Raw genomic sequence first — 18,469 nt, forward strand, 5'->3', positions numbered from 1 at the left:
CTTTTAAAATCATTGTGTTCGTGTTGCATTCAGGAATCTTTCATCTTTACAAATCATTTGAAAATTCTTGCTGAGTGCCATGTAACTTATAACATGCTTTTTGTTTTCGGTTATTTCAAAACCAACATAGCATGAATATCATGTACTTATTTGTTTCATAGCAACGTACCTGCTGCTCAAGACGTCCTTGTACCTGAGACTCTCTTGAAAAAGAGAAAGTCTGATGCTCAAGCTGCTACCAAGCTGGCTACTCAAAAAGCTGAACTCAAGAAGGCAAGTGTCTTTTCTTACTGAACTCGCTTTCTTTTTATTTTTTCTTTTATTTTTTATGTGATGAACAGGGGAAACCCATCTTAATTGGCTAGATTGCACTCGATGCTGCCTAATTAGTTAACCATCTTTCGGGGCTGATATATAAAAAAAAAAAAGAGAAAAAAAAAAGAAAAGCAACTTTTATTTTATATCCTATTTTGATATATTAACCTTTTACTACTTTTAGGCCAAGATCACAAAGCGACGTGAACTCTTCAAGCGTGCTGCCAAGTACGATGCTGAATACAAGGCTGCTGCTCGTAACGAAATCCGTCTCCGTCGTCAAGCCAAGGCTCAAGGCAACTACTACGTTCCTGCTCAAGAGAAGCTTGTTTTTGTTGTCCGTGTCCGCGGTATCAACAACATTGCTCCTAAGCCTCGTAAGGTGCTTCAACTCTTGCGTCTTCTCCAGATCAACAACGGTGTCTTTGTCCGCCTTAACAAGGCTACCTCTGAGATGCTCCAATTGATCCAACCCTACGTTGCCTATGGTTACCCCAACTTGAAGACCATTCGTGAATTGATCTACAAGCGTGGTTACGGTAAGGTCAACAAGCAACGTATCCCTCTCCATGACAACGCTGTGATTGAACAAGCTCTTGGCAAGTACAACATCATCTGTGTTGAAGATCTTATTCACGAAATTGCTACTGTGGGTCCTCACTTCAAGGAAGCCTCTAACTTCCTCTGGCCCTTCAAGTTGTCCAACCCCAACAACTTGTGGAGAGAACGTAAGTTCCTCAACTATGTTGAAGGTGGTGACACTGGTAACCGTGAACAATTCATCAACAAGTTGGTTCAATCCATGAACTAAGTTCAAATCATAATAAATTCCCCTTTTCATCTGTAAATAATAAAAAACTCGCATCTTTGTCTATACAAACCCCCAAATGCCATTTTTACTCAAAGGAAATATAATAACAACAATGTCATCAGCTCTCTTTGTCATGTTGACAATGGGAGTATATATATATATATATATATTTGTCTGAGTTGAGAATTGGGTTTTTATTCTTTTTTAGGAGTCTCAATAGGTTTTCGACCAGCACCGACAACACGAAGACGATATAACCATAATTCAGCCCGTTCAATTGTGTCTGAAAACACATGAGCGACTGAACTAATCATCTCGAGTGACTCATGGCCAAAATCAAGCAACTTCATGGATGTTTCATGGATATCTTGAGTAGGTGTAAGGGAAGGAGAAGCTGTAGGGGAACTTGCTTTGGATGAGTTCAGCATAGCCCATCGTGTAGGCAATGCCAAGATAAATCCACGGACAGCTACTTTGGCCTGTTCAGGCAAACCAGAGCCTGCGTATTTCGATATCACATCCACTACTTTACGTAATGTATCGACCATTTCTCGTTTGATCTCTGTGACTGTAGAAGGTGGATCATCGTTCTCTTGAGATAAAAACCGACGCAATAATGTCATTTGTTGAAATATGTGTTGTGAAGCATAATGTAGCCAACTAAGGCAGTATTTAAGGCATTTCATGCTTTCTTCACTGATCACAGCTGCTGTTGTACCTGCTGCAGAAGAAGCATGCATGACAATTTGATGCCATTTACTCTTTTGATGATGATGATGATGGTGGTGATGATGACGAATCGTATAAGGTCTGTGAGGTGAAGTTGATCGAGAAGATGAATGACGAGAACGACTTTTATGTGTGTCTGTAGAGTCTCTTCTTTTTCGAATACCTTCTGTATCCATCAAAGAAGCACGTGAAAGAGCAAATGTAGCAGATCGAGCATCGTCATCTTCTTCTTCTTCCTCTTCCTGTTCTTTTGTTATTTGTTGAATAGGTGTCACATAATCAGGATATCTTTCTTCCAACTATATATACACACAAATCAGTATCAGTATCAACCATATGGATCTATCTTTTACCTTATCCAATTGTTTGCATCCCCATGCATCTACATTAGATAATGCTGGTTTCCCAAATTTATCATAAATAGGAGCAGCAAATGATTCGACCATTTCAGCACCATATTTCATGACAGAACTTGAATTCTTTGAGTTTTCATACACACGTAATGCTGAATTCACAAGAGGAATATTCGATACTCGATGAATAAAATTAGGCTGTCTTGTATCCACATGATTCTCTACCATGGTTGTCTCACTACTGAATGATAGTCTGTCTATATGAGGTGTGGTTAATGGAGAACTAGGTGTGGTAGATGGTGTAGAGAGTGGTGGTAATTTTCTTGTCTCTAATCTGGCCATATCACCTAATACTTCAGCAGCCATTTTAACATCAGGATCATCTATATGAACAAGTTGGTGAATAGACATGGGTGAGGATTGATGGTGTGTCATGATTGTATATATGAAAAGACAAAAGAAAGAAAAGGAGTTTTTTTTTTTGTTTGGGGGAAGAAGAAGAAAAAAAAAAAAAACCATGTGAAACTGGATCTATTTTATTTTCACGTGTTAATCTATTGATTGGATAAAGGATCAATTCAACCCCAATCTTTTTTTTCTTTTATTATATTTTTATGACAAGACAATGTAAATAAGTAAACCTTTGTATATATATATATATATATATGTAACAAACTTAGATTATTGTGATTTCTGTCAGTGTAGTTTCCCTGATAATCCAACCAATCGATATAATCATCAACAAGGGCAAATACATATTCAGAATAGAAAATTACATTATGATTGGTATAAAGGTAACCATTTTTATAAATAATAATAATGATCTGATAAAATCAATAGATCCACACGTGTTTATTCAAGAACAATTAGATAAACCACCATGTCATTATTATTATCAATCAGGGTATTGTGAATATGGTTTATTATGTAGATATAGTCATATCACATTCAATCCTTCTACAGGTAAAGTGGTCTATACAGAGAAATACATTAATGATCAAGGTCATATTGTATATCCACCTGAAATCATACACTGGTTTAAACTACATCCACAAGACACAATCACATCCAATTCAAAAAGAAAAAGATATCGATTGCCTTCAGGTTGGAAAGTAAAAGATTTACCCCCTTCATTGAAACCACCACCTTCAAAATATGGTTATGATTGGCAATCTATAGGTCATTGGGAATCATCATAAAATAGACACGTGTTCTTTCTTTTTTTTTTTTTTTTCTTTTTTTTTCAATGATGCAATTACCAAGATTATTTCATACGTGTCTCCCTAGACACAAAGCCTTGTTTGATACATTTAAACTAGCACAAAAACTAGAAAAAGAAGGATTTACAAGACAACAAAGTGAGGCAATCATGGATTCATTACAAAAAGTGATTTCTGAAAGTATGTCTGATATGACGCATAGGATGGTGACGAAGGCAGAAAGAGAAAAGGTAAAAAAGAATAAAAAGAATACATGACTCAAATAACATAAGGCTATTTATGCCTATAAAGTGGATTTTGCTAAACTCAAGACAGAAATTCAACTATTGGAAAGAAATGATTTCACACTCATGAAGACAGACAATGACCGATTAGAAAACGAATTAGAAAAACTAAGGCAACGATTAAGAGAAGAAACCACACGCGCCAAAGCCAATGCAAGACTGGATCTCAATCTAGAAAAAGGACGTGTTCGTGATCAAGCCAGTCTACATGAAATCAAGATTAAAGAGACAGATACACGTATTGAGAGTGAAATTGCTGGTCTAAGAACACAGATGCAAACCATTAAATTTCAAATTATGCAATACATGATTGGTACAATGACTGGTGCTGGTGCTTTATTCTTGGCTTATCTTCGTATGTTTAAATAGCATTTTCTTTTTTTTTTTTTTTTTTTTTTTTTGTTTCTTTATCGACCATATTTCTGCCAATCCCATTCACGATTGTCAAGAGGACATACCTGACGACTCTTTAACCAACGTGATATACAATGAAAGTGAAATGCATGCTAATAAACCTATCAGATCCAAACATAATTCAAACGACTTACATTACAAACACCCCATGCAACTGTACATTCTTCTGAAGTAGCTGATGCTTGATTAGCTTGACATTCAATACCTACATCAGGTTAGCATGGTTATAGTGTCTCTCTCTCTCTCTTTTTCTTTCTTACATAAATCCATGATATGGTTTCTACAGATAGCACAATTGTCTACAACAATATCTAATAACGTTGATCAGTTTATGATACAAATAGGATCATTGTTTCTGTACCCCAAGCCCAAAGAGCCACTGCATTCCACTAAATTGAATGAGAAAACAAAAAAAAAAACAAAGAGATATTTACCTTCTTAACTTCAAAACGAGGGTTGCCTTCTTTTCCTTTACCCTTGACTTCCTCAACAACAGTATTGTCTGTTGGAGGATCAATATCCATAGGTGTAGACATAATAATAATTCAAAAAAAAAAATATGAAATAAAAGAGAGAGAATAAAGAACGCGTCAGCTTTAAAATAAAAGAATCGGTATTCAAAATGCAAAACTCATAAATAGGCCATAATGTGATGATATATTTTCTTCTTCTTTTCTTTGATTATTAATCATGTCTAACAAATCATTACAAGGTGCTTGTATGTGTGGTGCTATTCAATTCAAATTGAAAGGTCTACCAAAGAAATCTGCTATTTGCCATTGCTTGGATTGTCAAAAATCAGCAGGCAGTGCTTTCCAAACATCCAGTGTTTATGCAGCTTCAGATGTGGATATCATAGACCCTGAAGGCCATTTGAAGAAATATGTCGTGCCTGGTAATAAAGTAGGTAGTGGCCATGAAAAGCACAAGTATTTCTGTGATGTCTGTGGCTGTCCTGTCTACAATATGCCCATGAAAGAAGAAGGCAAGATCATGGTGATCAAGACAGGTTTGATTGATGCGGAAGAAGGCAAAGGTGGTCTTCATGCTTACAAAGAACTCAAACCTCAAGCTGAACTCTTTACGCGTTCAAGAGCAAACTACCTTAGTGCCCTTAATAATGTGGATCAATTTGATACTGGATTTACACCCACGAAATAAAGACTGTTTTGTTTTATTCTGGCATTTCATAGCCTTCTTCTGCCATCCAGATAGACACAAGACGAATACATGCTTGTGCAATCATGTCTTGTTCTAAATCATCTCTTGTATCTTGCATAAACTTCAGTAGTTCCATCACCACATCCATCACATCAGACAGTGTATTTCTCAGCTTGAGTAACATGTCTGCATCCATGCCTGTAGATTCATAATGAAAAGAAAGGTATTCGAGTGCTGCTTCCAGAATTTCAAAGTACATGGGAATCATGGCTTCTTGTCTTGCTTGTCTTGTCTTGTTCACAATTGTTTTCCCTTCATTCAGCTCTCTGTTGAGTCGATCATTGATGTCATCCAACATCACTTTTGTCTCAATAGAGACCAAATGAATCAAGAGAGCAGGGAAATGGGCTATGGCAAATTGTTGGTGAGCAGGGCTATGGTCTGTTGTCGCTTTCTCTTTCTTGCGTCTGGCTAATTTAGTGTCTTGTAAGGATTTGAATAGCCAATGATGACCAAAATGACGTAAGAGACATGCAATAAGTGTAAATGCTTGGTCTCTTTGCTCATCGCCTTGTGAATGAATGAGTCACTCAATGGTGTTATGCTTTGACTTACGTAATTTACTCGTCAGTAATTGTCGAAGCCCATGAAGGCATGTATCTAACCACCCATCTAACTTGTTTGCTTGTTCCTTTTTCACTTGTTGCATCATCTAATCATAACGTCAATCTACTGGGTTATCTACAGTTTTCTTACTTCAGTCGACATATGAGGCAAGACAGCACTCAAGATATGCAATGCTTCAAACTTGAGTTGTTTTTGATCTTGATCTAATGTGTCTGTCATGATCGAGATCAATGTACCAAGTGAATATTTAGTGGCTGAATACAGACTAGGTATCTTTTGGTTGGCTAGACATTCAGATGAATGTCGATAGACAGACACAATCAGAGCTGTACATTTCTCTCTTTCTTGTTGTTCATCTGTATTCAATAAGACATGAAACACATTCTTGAGGACATCAGGATCCAACATGCGCACTAGTCCTTCTTTCTTGATAGCTATATGGATCAATAGATCAAGAATGTCTTTTGAAAGTGTATCATGAGGTATCAACAGTCGAGATAAAGCAGGGATCCTGTCTGCCATGTCTTGTTTAATTGCCAAGTTATCATAATGAGCAAAACAACTGAGGACATTGACAGCTATTTCTTTTAATACAGGATCAGGTATTTGTGCATCCGCAGTTTGATCTACAAGACGATCATTAGGTTTGTCTCATTGGGCAATCGACTTACTGGTGCGTAATAAGCGTTCGATAAACTTGAAATTCATGCCTTGAAAAACGCGTTCAATATCTTGAGGTTTGTTTTGATCAAGGAGTTTAGGCAGGATCAACATCCCAACAAACTTAGATTCATCAGAAGCTGAAGGGACAATCATCGATAGACAACGATCAATCTCGGCTGTCTTGTCTCTTTCTGAACTTGATATGGTTTCCATTGTATGTATAAAAAAAAAAAAAAAGAAAAAAAATTGACAGCTGTGTTGATAAAAAAAAAAAACAATACTGCCTTTATTATCATTCAAAGACTCTACATGCTTGTCCTACAAAAAAGAGAAAGAGAAACACATATTCATCATATACAAGGAAAACAATAGCTCATGTTGAACAACAAACCTTATTGTCATTATTATTCTCGAATTGAACAGTAAGGATTGAGAGCATGGACTCCTTTGTGTAAATAAGCTTATGTATCGTATTGAACCAATAAGCTTTTCAAGACAAGTCCATTTTCTATTTTCTTAATTGACTCTTTAAAGATCAATTTACTTTATTCAGTAGATCGATTTGTAACCAAGTAATACAAAAAAAGGCACTATGTGAAGCTCTGTTATGTTATTGGAAGCCATGACTTGGTTGTACTAAACTCTTGTATCTCGATCAAACATTAAACGCAACATAAACTCAAAACGTGCCCACTGAACATCAAACAGTGTATAAAAGCATTCAATTTGAATCTTAACTTCTTAAACTTCCAATGGTCCAAATCACTCTTCACGCTCTTTTTACTGTTGTTGCTATCGCAAGTACTGCTCATGCTTTAAGCACGCATGAAGCACGTCGTTATGAACACTCTAAGCGTGCTGCTCCTACTGGTAAAGCCTTTGATCATATCCTCCAAATCTGGTTTGAAAATAAGGTAAATAGTCATTCCATACATCCCATGCATGCTCAACCTGTTATCAAGGACTATGACACCATTGCCTCTACGACTGATTTTGCCAAGTTGCAAAGCGAAGGTATTCTCTTGACCAACTTCAATGCCATTCGACACCCTTCTCAACCCAATTACATTGCTGCTGCTGCTGGTGATACATTGGGTGTGACAGGCGATGGTGTGTACCATCTCTCGGCTGACAAGACATCGATCTTTGACTTGCTTGAAAAGAAGGGATTGACTTGGAAGTTGTATCAAGAAGACATTCCTTCTGTTGGCTATACAGGTGCCAAGTCTGGGGATTATGTTCGTAAGCATAACCCTGCTATCAGTTTTGATGCGATCGCTAATGATCCTAATCGTGCCAAGAATATTGTTGGAGGTAAGTCAAAAAAAAAAAGGAGGGAAGTACTGACATGATTGATGAAGCCGATCAACTTCAAAAGGACATTAGTGCCAACACTGTTCCCAACTGGATGTTCTTTACGCCTAATTTGAAAAATGATGGTCATGGTAAGTCCCTATGTCATTGATCGACTGAGGATTCATGATGTTTTTTATAGATACCACTGCTGCTTATGCTGGTAAATGGCTTAGTAACTTTGTTAGCTCTACTTTGTACAGCAATCCTGACTTTTACAAAAACACATTTATTTTGATTACCTTTGATGAGGTAAAGGGGAAAAAAAGGGCCTCCAAAAGAGAGATACAAAGCTCACCTTTTTTTTTTTTGAATAGACGGCTAGTTACTTTAGCAGAAACAAAGTCTGGTCTCTTCTTTTAGGAAATATTCCTACTGATAAGAAGGGTACAACTGACAATACTTTTTACTCTCGTAAGTGATCCTAAACTTAACAAACATGTTGACTCATGAAATACATATTTAGATTATTCTACGCTCAATACGGTTGAAGTAAGCAAACTAACTTTTTTTTTTTGTGAATGATCTTAACCATGTTTATGATAGCTTAACTGGGGACTTGGCAATTTGGGTCGTCAAGATACAAACAAATTGATGTCTAATGTGTTTAGTTATGCCGCTGGTGCTTTGGGCTACACTAATATGGATGTTCCTACCAGTAGCATCCCCAAAAACAATTAAAAAAAAAATAGCTTAGTCATAGCTTTTATGCTAAATAAAAAAAAAATTGATTGTCTATTTTCAACATTGAAATAGTATAGCTTAAGTTGGCTTAGAATAGCGTTACTATTTAGATAGGGTTGGATGGTATTGTCAAATAAGATCCTTTTGATAAAGCTTTAAAGCTTGGTGTAAGTGGTCTTAATAAGTGCCATAGATCCGAAGACTTGGCTAGCTTGGTGTAGGAGTCTCTTCTAAAGAACGTTTGAGTTAGTATTCTCATGTCAAGAACTAAGAGGCGAGCACAATGTTTTAATGTATGTAGGAGAGTGAATAAAACAATAGAAAAATGTCAAGAAAACAGTAGATCACTACTGGTAGCGAGGGAAGAAGAACATAGACTATCTAAAAGCAATTACTCTTTATCTGAAAGCAGTTATAAACCAATAGGTGCTTGGTGTAGAAAGGTTGAAGCTTCAATGGAGAAGTTGTAAAAGACCAGTCGTCAAGGTACTTTCCAGGCCTGTGAAAGGGATGAAATGACAATATCTATTACTGTTAGATCTTTCTTCGGCGAGTAATTAATGTAAGGAGAGAAGTGCTTGTATAATGTCCTCAATAGTGACAGTAGGCCAAAGAAATTTAAGGATAATGTTTTTCCACAGAGGCAGAAGAGGGTGTTATAGATTTCTTCGTGTCCAATTGTTGATTCAAATTTGATCCATTACGTCTTTCTCTTTTCTTCATAACAAGGTGATCTTTTAATTGCTGGCTGACGCTGTACATCTTGGTATCCTTATGGAGGTCTTCAATCTCCATCCTGTCTATATCCTCGTCTCCACTTTCTATTTCAGATTCATCTTCTTCCATGCTCTCTTTCTCTGAAGGATCGTAATCACTATCGCTAGTGTCGTTATCATTATCTTTGTCGACATTGATCTCTATCTGGCCAAAGTTGCTACTTTTGACTTCGATATTGCTTTGCCCTTCAGGTTTGGATGCTTCTTTTCTTGGTTGAATGGTCTTTCCAAGAGCTGATCTTTCTCTCTTTGAACGCTTTCTGGGCGTCATAGACTGTTTCCTAGGACATTCAAACGAGTGGTGTCCTAATTGATGGCACGCATAACATATAATTCTAGCTTTCGACTTCTCACATTCAAATTTTGTATGTCTAGTTTGGTGGCAATACCTGCATCAAGTGGACATGTTGTTCCAGGTTGCGTAGAATATTTGGCTTTCGCTTTCGCATCAACGAATGTTATGCTCCAAAGGCTGATACTTGAGGTTGTCTGTTGATTCTGAGGGACCAGAAGGAATACCAATGACGGCATATCCTGCGCCCATAAACCATCCGGTGGTGGTTTCTGTATTGATTCCTACATCAATTACCTTTCCAAATGGAGCTAAACTCTGTTGCACGCCCTCAAGAACTACCCTTTTGGGACATAAAGGCAATTGTGATAATTTCACAGTAACAAATTGGAGTGTAGCATCTGCAGCCTTGCAAGGGAAAATTCGACTTTTTAAAGACAACACCATGCTCCATAAGATCATTGTCATCATCTTTTTCGATATACAATTCCAGGTACTGAGTTGGACCATCTCTCAAGTTGGAGCAAGCGTAGATATTTGGGTGTTGAGCGCTGATTTCCTGCATACACTGGAGATCAGTGTATTCTTTCTTAACTGGAGTAATGTCGAGTAAGAAAGCATCCTCATGGCTAGCTGCTCGATAAATTCTCGACTAAAATTCTCGCAAAAGTGAGTCTGCATCTTTGTCAGGTTCAACGATGCCTTGGTGTATGAGTGATACTCAGGTTCTAGCTGCTACACTAGCATATGATCTTAGTTGTTGGGTGGCTTTTAGGTTTGGAGATTTTTCAATCCCCCCGACCGTCTGAAAGTGTCGAGAGTTGGGAAGAGCCATGACGACACCTCTGGTGACCACTTCTCTCTTGCTTGAAACTTCGAGACACCCTAAACTAGGACATTTTTTTTTCTTTTAGGACATCCAAATTATCCAACACCATCGTATAACATTTACTTTTCATATAGTTCCTTTGTTACGTGCATTTCGGTTCTAGGTAGAAGTAAAAGTTCAAGAAGAAAACAAATTGCAAGCTTTATATTAAGGCAAGGGATCAGCTTAACTGGGTAAGCCTCGAATATTTCGTTATTAACTCTGCTTTTGTTTTGTTTCAAGTTATCTATTGAACAAGACAACAGTAATTATGAACGATTAGCACTCTCTATGTACGTACTTCCTACTGCATTGTTAAGTTGTTCAACGTATATCATCTTGTTATTGATTGGTAATGGCATTTAAAACTTCTCTTGTCAGTGACTATTCGCTTTAATAGAATTTATGGGGCAGATGAACTTTCACCTTCTCGTGGTTGACCCTGTTAATCAAAGGAAGACTCCTTTGAAACCAAGCAAAGTTCAATCACTATTTTCTTTTTTTTTCTTGCAATTTGAACGAGTAGCTGAAGACATTCTGTTGTAACCCTCCCGGAGGAGCTCTCACATTGCTGAGAAGGGCGCCGGTGTAGCCTTACAACAAGCGATGATTTCCTTTTATCTTATTTTTAGAGCCTTTTTTCTTGCAATTTGAACAAGTAGCTGAAGACATTCTGTTGTAACCCTCCCGGAGGAACTCTCACATTGCTGAGAAGGGCGCCAGTGTAGCAATAGTTTCCCTATAATTGCAAGATACACTTGTCCTTGATTCCACATCAAATGACTAAATATTTTAGTATAGATAGCCATCAATACTATAAGCATAACTGCGTTGGACTTACGATTTGCAGCAAAACCCAATTCGACCAGTCATAATCTGGTGGTCTTAATTTTTGAAGCCGTCCACAAGTTAAACTAATGTGGAATTTGTTAACACCAAAAATAAAATAATTTAAACAAACTCAGCATGTTCTAGGGATATCGCCATAAACTATCTTGGTAAATGACAAACACATTTAAAAGAATGGAAATGCGATTATCAGAGTATTATGTTTAGATGCCTCTAGTTTTTCCATTATCATCTTTAAATTTTTGAGTTTACAGTGTTAGCAAGCGGATGACTGAGGGTTGTATGTATTCGGCCACCAATCAGGTTTTTTTAGGCAATTCTTTCCCACCATAATATATACATATACATATATATATATATATATATATTGCAGATTACAAGCATATTAGATAAAAGACAAAGACGATACAAATAACGATTTATTGTTCAGTTCTTGAATAGCTTCTCTTTCTGCTATTTGTTTTAAGAGAACAGATGCTCAGGAGACAATCATATGCCAAGCTTGATTGACTAGTTGTGTCATTGAACACCATATCTTTAGTTTGTACACAGAATTCCTGATATAATGATACTATGTCGTACATAAAATCAAACTCGTTTATAGTCTTGTGCAGGTTGTCGTAGGTTGTTGGAAGTGTAATGGTGTCCAATTCAAGATTCACAGTGAGACCTTCGTACTGGTTAGTACTGATGAAGAAGGTGGTTTTTGGACCTACAATCATTTAGTCAGTCAAAAGCAAACAACTTCATATATGCAAACATACCAACAGTACAGAAAGAGAGGAAATGTGTAGTCTTCTTTTGATCCAAGAAAATCTTTGAAAAGATTGACACTCTTACTCGATCTAGCTTCACCAAATTCCAATTAGTGCTTGTCATCCTGGACATCAACGGCTCAATTTCGCCTATGCAGTTAGTGTACTTCTTTCTTCTCATGGTGGTCACAGTAGTACAATGGTCAGGCCTACAAGAAGTAACTGAATCCAAACATTCATCAGCACTTGAAAATATATCAGTATAATGCTAGATACTTATATGTAGATATACTTACTAATGAGGATTAAAAAACTTATTTGTTTTGAGTAAGCCTTGGATGAATGGGTTGATCAAAGAACCAGCTAAATCGCCTTCCTTGATTTCTTTTGGCATTTCAACTGTCATGCTATCAATGATATTTGTTGTAGCCATAACCATCCTTTTTGCAACCTTGTCTTCAATGTTCAAATTTATCAAATGTTTTTTTCAATCTTTCTTCATCTTCGTCATCTTCATAATCGTCCATTGCTGCTTTTATACGGTCCAACAATTCACCAGGAAAGCGTCTCTTTTTACCATAGATTTGCTTTCGAAGCCTTTGATTCAAGCTGTCTAGTAATGCTTCATCTGCAACATCGACGGCAACAGAACTCTCCTTCAGGTTTTTTGGAACAGAAAGTACGGAATACAAAGCCCTACAGAAGTTAAACTGTCATCAATATCACTGCTGATACTTTTTATGTGTCGTAGAAAAAAGCGACATACTGCGAAAACAACCAATTGAAGTTGAGCACAATCTTCCTTATAGCTACAATCCAAATAAGCGAAGGTTTAAACCTCAAATATCAAACAAGAGAAGAAAGAAGGTTAGACTGAATCTATCACGCTTAAGGAAGTTGCCTTTAGGAGACGCCAAGCTTGCGTGGCATTCGTCGAAAAAGAAGTAATCAATCAAGTTGAAGGATATAATTACTTCCTGCTTTATTAGTGATAGAATAGATATTTTAGTATAGAATAGAAAAGTATAAATACCGTGTTGTTGATGATTATAAGTTACTTATCAAAGACTTATAATATCAGAACACAGACGTCACTGCCTTCTAGAATATTTTCCAGTAATATCATTGGCTAGAAAATATTCTACCATCACCTGACCTGTACTATTGAACACAAAGCTTAAGAAAATATCAATTTGACATATGTTAATTTACTTACAAAAGCTTCTCATCATCATGTTGTATGTTTGCTATCTTACTATGCTTAAACTCTTGTAACAATCTGTTTTTTTCCTGGCTGAAGTTTTTAGAAACATCACAATCTTGATAAACCAAATGATGACTAGACTTCAAAGTGGGAAATATCATATTTTCAAGATTGAATGAGGATGTTGAATTCAAATTTAATGTGGTAGTGGAAGTATCCTGGAATAAATTAGTAAATTGGCATTTCTATCTAGTACTTGCTAAGGTTTTCCCTATGTTTTTTCTAATTATCTTACACTAGTTGTTGTTGTTGGACTTTCTTGTTCTTTCTTATCTTCTTCTCCTCTTCACTCTATTTTCATACCTCTCGCTTATCTTATAAAGTCTCTTTTGATGTTTTGTTGTTCTTCTTTAGAGATATTCAATACATTAAGTTGATCAGAGTGTTCAACGAGAAACACTCTGAAATGAGCAATGTTGTCCTTGGCCCTCTGCTTTTCCAAGAAGTTTCGGATCACTATAAATACAAGCTAAGACATACAATTCATTTATATGATACTTACACGAACTATTACTTGACATTTTCTCTTTTGACTATTTGACAACAGTATTAGACAAAGAAGCAATAGTAAGAAAAACAACGTAACAAATAGAGAGAAAGGTATGGAAATGATGCGCCTCTAGCTTTTATACATTTGTTTCAAGTAAGATCTTATAGCTACCGGACACTGGCGTATAATCGAGAAGCCCAGTGGCAATATCATATGTCAAATCAATAAATTTCTTGACAGAAAGACTTTAAATTGCTATATATTATATAATATTGCCACAGGGCTCCTCGATTATACACCAGTGTCCGGTATCCAAAAAAAATGTTACAACATTTTTTCTTATTTGATCTCACTTTTCTTTGATGTATGCTCAAACAAAAGAAATTCAAAAAAAGGGGGAATTAGAAGGTAGAAATGGCGATTTATTCTAAGAAACACTCGCACTTGCAGCGGGCTGCCAATACACTTTTGATGCTATTATGCTTATCGATTTTATCCAAGAATGAGCTGTAAGGAAAGCTATTTTACAAATCAAGATCGTATAATAAGTTTGATGCTCGAAAAAGACATAAAGTGAGGATTAGAAGCATACTAGGTGTGCCAAATGGAATCAAAAGCTATTTAGTAGTATGTTGATCTATGCTTAACTTGAATGATCATCGTATTGAACTCAAATTGGTCTATATTTAAGATGATATTCCTCTTTACATTCTATTCAAACATGCGTCGGTTACTGAAAAACCAATTGCATAAATTTAGTCTCAAGAAAGTCTTACATAATCCGAAAAAAAAAAAAAGGTTTTTTCAAATTCGAACCCCCCCTATGAAATCTAAAGCAGTTCTTTTGATTGGCTAAACATAATGTAACCATGAACGTGCCAGGCGAAACGAAACACGTTAGATAGTTCAAGACAAGTCACTGATCGCGTGGAAAACATTATTGTAAAACAAACCAAAAAATATTTAATTATTTACAATGATTGCTCTTTCGGCTTATGAGCAGAAATAAACGAATGAGGCCTTCTAACCACAGAAGCACGAGGCGTTGCTTTTGGCCGAACAGGGAATGATCTTCGAGGATTTTTCAAGTCTAATAACAAGATACCCGAGGGAGACATGCTAGTAATTTCCTCCTTCACGTTCTTTTGTTCTTTTTGTTGCTGTGTTGATCGCTGTAATTTAGCTCGAAGTGCTTCCATCACTTTATCGTGATCCAAGGGCAATTCTTCCTTGACTTTCTCGATTTCTTCTGTGGTTTCATTGCTAGGTTGAGATCGGTTTTTCTTGGCCAAGACTTTGATGGAAGGTTTTCGAGTAGACCGAGTACGTGATAGTGTTCTTTTACATGAAGCTCTTTCTTTTGTAGGCGGTGTCGGTGGAGGAGGAGGACTAAGTGCATCCATCTTATTTGTTTCGGGCTCTTTTAGGTCATTGAGGTGTTCTCGGTGAGGTGGAGGTGATGGGGGTGGTGGAGGATCATCTGTCAAGGTGATTTTCTCGACCATGAGAGCAGGAGGATTTGTGGTTGGTTCTGGAGACGAAGGCGCTGATAAATTCAGATCGGCAAAAGGAACTTCGAATAAGGTATAAGGCGACAATGGTTGAAGCTGTGAAGGTGAAGGTGGGGTATTATTCAAAAAAGAAGGTGATAAGAGATCACGGCTATTGACTTGTGATAACCAATCATTAGCTGATAAACCTTGTGATCAAATTTAAGTTAAAACGCTTTTTTCCAGCTAGTATATGTATAGCTTACCCAATGAAGTATCATCCAACAACGATGACCTGCGGTTTTGATCGAGTTGTAAATCAATAAATTTCGAATGTAGCCTTGCTTCTTCTGCTCTTCTTAGTTCTTCTGCTCCTCTTCTCTAGAAAAAAAAACGGTTATTTAATGAATACATTGGATATCTTACTTTATCCTCTTCTGTTTTTGCGGCAAGGATATGCTTTAACAGTTCGGTATCATGCTTATAAATGTCTAGTATCTCCGCTACAGTGATGTCTGAAAGTGATAGTTTATCTGACCAGCTCGTGTTGGAGCTACTGTCCATGTTATTTATGTTGTGGTTGCTATGGTTATTTAGACTTAGGTTGCTAAGGTTACCAATACTACTAATACTAAGGTTACTGCTGCTATTGTTATTATGACTAGGTAGCATCATATTTGAAGTAGAAAGAAAAAAAATTAGAAGGAGGGAGAGAAGAAAGAGAGAGAGGAGCGAGAGAGCGAGAAAAATCACTCTCATGTCTTATTTTTTTTCCCTCAATTTTAGGAACACCGCTACTGCGAGCCCTATTTTACCCTTTTTTCATGAAAAGCCACTACAAAGCGTCGTAGTCGGATTTGTTTTTTTTCGCGCCGTTTTTTTTTTACTCTCTGTCTCCTCTTTTTTTGTGTAGTATGTCTGATCCACTCACTCAACCACTTGAATATATTCATAGCCTCTTTGGTAAAAAAAAAAAAAAAAGGCATAAAGAAGCATAAAAAAGACTTATTTTCTATAAAGAACAGCACCTTCAAGACAAAAACTCACCTGTTTCTTTCGATCCCACTTTACAGTTTGTTGAGATCTTAAAGCAGCACAAGAAGCAGGTAAACTTTATATATATATATATATATATATGTGTGTGTATATTGTAGTTTTTAATTCATAAATATAGATCATTTCCTTAAACGATGTTCCTGTGCAACAAGTGCCTAAAAATACACTTGTTCGTTTCCGTTGTATGATTCAAGACACAGGTTTAGGACAGGAGATGTTTATTTCTGCCTATCAAAAGCTCGATAGCAATGGTGATTTAAGATTACATTGTTACCGTTATACAGATGAACCATTGGACGAAGAGGTAAAACAAGACAACCATATGACTTGTACTCATATTATATAAGATAAACGAACAACAAGCGATGCAAAATGAACATTTGAGTGAACGTACACTTGTTTATTGTGTATCTCCTCCAGGCGAAAATCATTGGGCAAAAGAAGCACACAATGCGCATGCTGGTAAATAACAAGTATTCTATAGCATATTTATCATCTACCTTAGGCTCATTAAGCGATCAAATCAATCGGTTGGATATCAAAGAACCAAATCAAACCATCATGAAAAAATATCCTTTACCCGGACAAGACCATGTCTCCGCCGTTGTGAAATTCTACAACGATTCAGCAGAGACCATCAAAGTAGGTCAACTTGTGGAGATCATTGGCATTCGAGCATACGACTTTCAACCTCAAGAATCTGACTTTGATTCTCCATTGGATTCTTTTTCAAATGTGCCTGTTATACATGCTATTGGCTTCCAGCGTTTGGATGCTATTGATAGCAGTCCTTTTGCAGAATCCAGTGCTCTTGAACAAGCACATGACATTCGTGCACAATTGATTAACTATATTGCATCTGTCCTTGGAGGCGATCGTTTGACTGCTGAATTCATTTTGCTCCAATTGTTATCTCGAATGTAAGTTTTTTTTTTTTTTTTGAAAACCACAATGATGATGTATATTGATTTGGATTTAGTACTGTCAAAAACAGAGGCTTAAAGATCGGCAATTTCACATTGAATATCAGCGGATGTCCATCCCATCAAACAACAGAACAAGAAAAAAAGGCACCTGTGCTTACACTCAATAATCCCTTGAGCAAGTCATTGGCTCATGTGTTGGATAGCTTGACCGTTCATTCTGTTCATTTGCCGTTGACTATTGACGGTCTAAACAAGTCTCAATTTATGCCCAAGAGCGTCAATGAGAACTTAGAGGCCGGCGTGCTTCAATTGGTTGATGGTACTTGTCTTTTAGTGGATGAAACTGTGCTGGATGAAGGTCAACTTGTTGATTCGGGTGTTCGTAATTTCCAAGCACTTCAAAATGTGATTCAACATCAAACATTAGCCTATGAATTTCCTTATAGTCAATATGATTTTGATACAGACATTAGTGTGCTTGTCTTATCTTGTTCTAAATCTATGTTTCCTGTAAGTTTCCTTTTTTTTATGCTACTGTATCTAACTTTTTTTTAAAAAAGAATCACTGTTCTATTCGACTCCAATCGACTGGTTCTATGGATGTTGAAACGAATGTACCTTCTAAAGAAACTCTTGATCGTTTTAGACGCTATGTTCATTCGGCTAAATTCAACACCTATGATATTTCAGATCAAGTATCCGAAGTATGTCATAAAAAAAAAAAGAGAGAGAGACATACACTAATTTTTCCATAGTACATTCAAATCTCTTTTGTCAATGAAAGAAAGACAGCAATAGAAAATGGCACAGAACCTCCTACTCAAGAAGAACTTATGCTTCGTATGAATCTGGCCAGGTAAACACACATAAAAAAAAACTATTTACTCAACATGTTTATTTAGATTGGCTGCTGCTTCTTTTGGTGAAACTTGCCTTACACAACAAAGATATGATTATGTTGTTCAACTTGACAAGAGTCGTAAAGCTAGATTGAGTGCTGCTTAAATGTAAATAAAATCATAGAAATATCATGCGAGAAAGAGAAAGTTTTATTTGTTCATTAAAAAGTAGATTGACTTGATCAACATG

General features: G+C 36.6%; 11 protein-coding genes across 11 annotated transcripts; 6 read left to right on the forward strand and 5 right to left on the reverse strand.

Annotated features, from left to right (window-relative positions):
• Window positions 1–499: 499 nt before the first annotated feature.
• B0P05DRAFT_551142 (ribosomal protein L30, ferredoxin-like fold domain-containing protein) lies at window positions 500–1,126 on the forward strand (the record flags this gene model as incomplete). The annotated part of the gene is made up of 1 exon (XM_051579323.1): window positions 500–1,126. A coding segment is annotated over one exon (627 nt), but the record flags the coding sequence as incomplete, so codon positions are not given.
• A 172-nt stretch (window positions 1,127–1,298) lies between these two features.
• B0P05DRAFT_551144 (transcription factor Opi1-domain-containing protein) lies at window positions 1,299–2,695 on the reverse strand. The gene is made up of 2 exons (XM_051579324.1): window positions 2,209–2,695; window positions 1,299–2,154 (listed from the first exon to the last, which is right to left on the reverse strand). Exons 1-2 carry the CDS (start codon window positions 2,641–2,643, stop codon window positions 1,321–1,323), a joined length of 1,269 nt encoding a protein of 422 aa, XP_051432721.1. The 5' UTR covers window positions 2,644–2,695; the 3' UTR covers window positions 1,299–1,320.
• Window positions 2,696–2,822: 127 nt separating this feature from the next.
• On the forward strand, window positions 2,823–3,452 carry B0P05DRAFT_639385 (uncharacterized protein; the record flags this gene model as incomplete). The annotated part of the gene is made up of 4 exons (XM_051583711.1): window positions 2,823–2,835; window positions 2,889–3,002; window positions 3,049–3,171; window positions 3,211–3,452. 4 exons carry the CDS (start codon window positions 2,823–2,825, stop codon window positions 3,405–3,407), a joined length of 447 nt encoding a protein of 148 aa, XP_051432722.1. The 3' UTR covers window positions 3,408–3,452.
• On the forward strand, window positions 3,453–4,081 carry B0P05DRAFT_605097 (mitochondrion protein; the record flags this gene model as incomplete). Its single annotated transcript, XM_051583334.1, has 2 exons — window positions 3,453–3,658; window positions 3,701–4,081. Coding segments are annotated over 2 exons (587 nt in total), but the record flags the coding sequence as incomplete, so codon positions are not given.
• A 9-nt stretch (window positions 4,082–4,090) lies between these two features.
• On the reverse strand, window positions 4,091–4,756 carry B0P05DRAFT_551151 (putative SCF ubiquitin ligase, Rbx1 component). The gene is made up of 5 exons (XM_051579325.1): window positions 4,561–4,756; window positions 4,488–4,515; window positions 4,387–4,437; window positions 4,261–4,331; window positions 4,091–4,218 (listed from the first exon to the last, which is right to left on the reverse strand). The coding sequence occupies exons 1-5, from the start codon at window positions 4,660–4,662 to the stop codon at window positions 4,120–4,122; spliced, it is 351 nt and encodes a 116-aa protein (XP_051432724.1). The 5' UTR covers window positions 4,663–4,756; the 3' UTR covers window positions 4,091–4,119.
• A 56-nt stretch (window positions 4,757–4,812) lies between these two features.
• Window positions 4,813–5,289, forward strand: B0P05DRAFT_551153 (Mss4-like protein; the record flags this gene model as incomplete). The annotated part of the gene is made up of 1 exon (XM_051579326.1): window positions 4,813–5,289. The coding sequence occupies exon 1, from the start codon at window positions 4,817–4,819 to the stop codon at window positions 5,285–5,287; it is 471 nt and encodes a 156-aa protein (XP_051432725.1). The 5' UTR covers window positions 4,813–4,816.
• Window positions 5,290–6,808, reverse strand: B0P05DRAFT_551155 (Neurochondrin-domain-containing protein). The gene is made up of 4 exons (XM_051579327.1): window positions 6,586–6,808; window positions 6,044–6,540; window positions 5,903–5,999; window positions 5,290–5,857 (listed from the first exon to the last, which is right to left on the reverse strand). Exons 1-4 carry the CDS (start codon window positions 6,788–6,790, stop codon window positions 5,301–5,303), a joined length of 1,356 nt encoding a protein of 451 aa, XP_051432726.1. The 5' UTR covers window positions 6,791–6,808; the 3' UTR covers window positions 5,290–5,300.
• A 707-nt stretch (window positions 6,809–7,515) lies between these two features.
• B0P05DRAFT_514126 (phosphoesterase) lies at window positions 7,516–8,617 on the forward strand (the record flags this gene model as incomplete). The annotated part of the gene is made up of 6 exons (XM_051575670.1): window positions 7,516–7,891; window positions 7,939–8,022; window positions 8,073–8,182; window positions 8,248–8,344; window positions 8,397–8,422; window positions 8,477–8,617. The coding sequence occupies 6 exons, from the start codon at window positions 7,516–7,518 to the stop codon at window positions 8,609–8,611; spliced, it is 828 nt and encodes a 275-aa protein (XP_051432727.1). The 3' UTR covers window positions 8,612–8,617.
• Window positions 8,618–11,818: 3,201 nt separating this feature from the next.
• On the reverse strand, window positions 11,819–12,593 carry B0P05DRAFT_573478 (uncharacterized protein; the record flags this gene model as incomplete). Its single annotated transcript, XM_051581513.1, has 3 exons — window positions 11,819–12,111; window positions 12,164–12,399; window positions 12,451–12,593. 3 exons carry the CDS (start codon window positions 12,591–12,593, stop codon window positions 11,819–11,821), a joined length of 672 nt encoding a protein of 223 aa, XP_051432728.1.
• Window positions 12,594–14,879: 2,286 nt separating this feature from the next.
• On the reverse strand, window positions 14,880–16,157 carry B0P05DRAFT_573479 (uncharacterized protein; the record flags this gene model as incomplete). Its single annotated transcript, XM_051581514.1, has 3 exons — window positions 14,880–15,607; window positions 15,665–15,779; window positions 15,825–16,157. The coding sequence occupies 3 exons, from the start codon at window positions 16,155–16,157 to the stop codon at window positions 14,880–14,882; spliced, it is 1,176 nt and encodes a 391-aa protein (XP_051432729.1).
• A 187-nt stretch (window positions 16,158–16,344) lies between these two features.
• On the forward strand, window positions 16,345–18,466 carry B0P05DRAFT_192323 (putative alanine racemase-domain-containing protein). The gene is made up of 9 exons (XM_051573181.1): window positions 16,345–16,361; window positions 16,424–16,504; window positions 16,573–16,758; window positions 16,802–16,916; window positions 16,960–17,374; window positions 17,434–17,890; window positions 17,941–18,084; window positions 18,136–18,236; window positions 18,283–18,466. The coding sequence occupies exons 3-9, from the start codon at window positions 16,639–16,641 to the stop codon at window positions 18,383–18,385; spliced, it is 1,455 nt and encodes a 484-aa protein (XP_051432730.1). The 5' UTR covers window positions 16,345–16,361; window positions 16,424–16,504; window positions 16,573–16,638; the 3' UTR covers window positions 18,386–18,466.
• Window positions 18,467–18,469: the final 3 nt, after the last annotated feature.

Source organism: Gilbertella persicaria, assembly GCF_025201335.1.
Source record: "Gilbertella persicaria strain CBS 190.32 chromosome Unknown B0P05scaffold_33, whole genome shotgun sequence".
Taxonomy (NCBI): domain Eukaryota; kingdom Fungi; phylum Mucoromycota; class Mucoromycetes; order Mucorales; family Choanephoraceae; genus Gilbertella; species Gilbertella persicaria.

Excerpts from the sequence above, each read along its gene's own strand:
- B0P05DRAFT_551155 (XM_051579327.1), bottom strand. The coding sequence starts at position 6,790 with ATGGAAACCATATCAAGTTCAGAAAGAGACAAGACAGCCGAGATTGAT. Across the intron at positions 6,541-6,585 it reads CGAACGCTTATTACGCACCA|ATCAAACTGCGGATGCACAA; the intron begins GTAAGTCGATTG and ends ATCGTCTTGTAG. Across the intron at positions 5,858-5,902 it reads ATTACTGACGAGTAAATTAC|GCGATGAGCAAAGAGACCAA; the intron begins GTAAGTCAAAGC and ends TTCATTCACAAG.
- B0P05DRAFT_551151 (XM_051579325.1), bottom strand. The coding sequence starts at position 4,662 with ATGTCTACACCTATGGATATTGATCCTCCAACAGACAATACTGTTGTT. Across the intron at positions 4,332-4,386 it reads AAACCATATCATGGATTTAT|GTATTGAATGTCAAGCTAAT; the intron begins GTAAGAAAGAAA and ends AACCTGATGTAG. Across the intron at positions 4,219-4,260 it reads TTGCATGGGGTGTTTGTAAT|CATGCATTTCACTTTCATTG; the intron begins GTAAGTCGTTTG and ends TAGGTTTATTAG.
- B0P05DRAFT_192323 (XM_051573181.1), top strand. The coding sequence starts at position 16,639 with ATGATTCAAGACACAGGTTTAGGACAGGAGATGTTTATTTCTGCCTAT. Across the intron at positions 16,917-16,959 it reads AGCACACAATGCGCATGCTG|GCTCATTAAGCGATCAAATC; the intron begins GTAAATAACAAG and ends CATCTACCTTAG. Across the intron at positions 17,891-17,940 it reads GTTCTAAATCTATGTTTCCT|AATCACTGTTCTATTCGACT; the intron begins GTAAGTTTCCTT and ends TTTTTAAAAAAG.
- B0P05DRAFT_551144 (XM_051579324.1), bottom strand. The coding sequence starts at position 2,643 with ATGACACACCATCAATCCTCACCCATGTCTATTCACCAACTTGTTCAT. Across the intron at positions 2,155-2,208 it reads GATGCAAACAATTGGATAAG|TTGGAAGAAAGATATCCTGA; the intron begins GTAAAAGATAGA and ends GTGTATATATAG.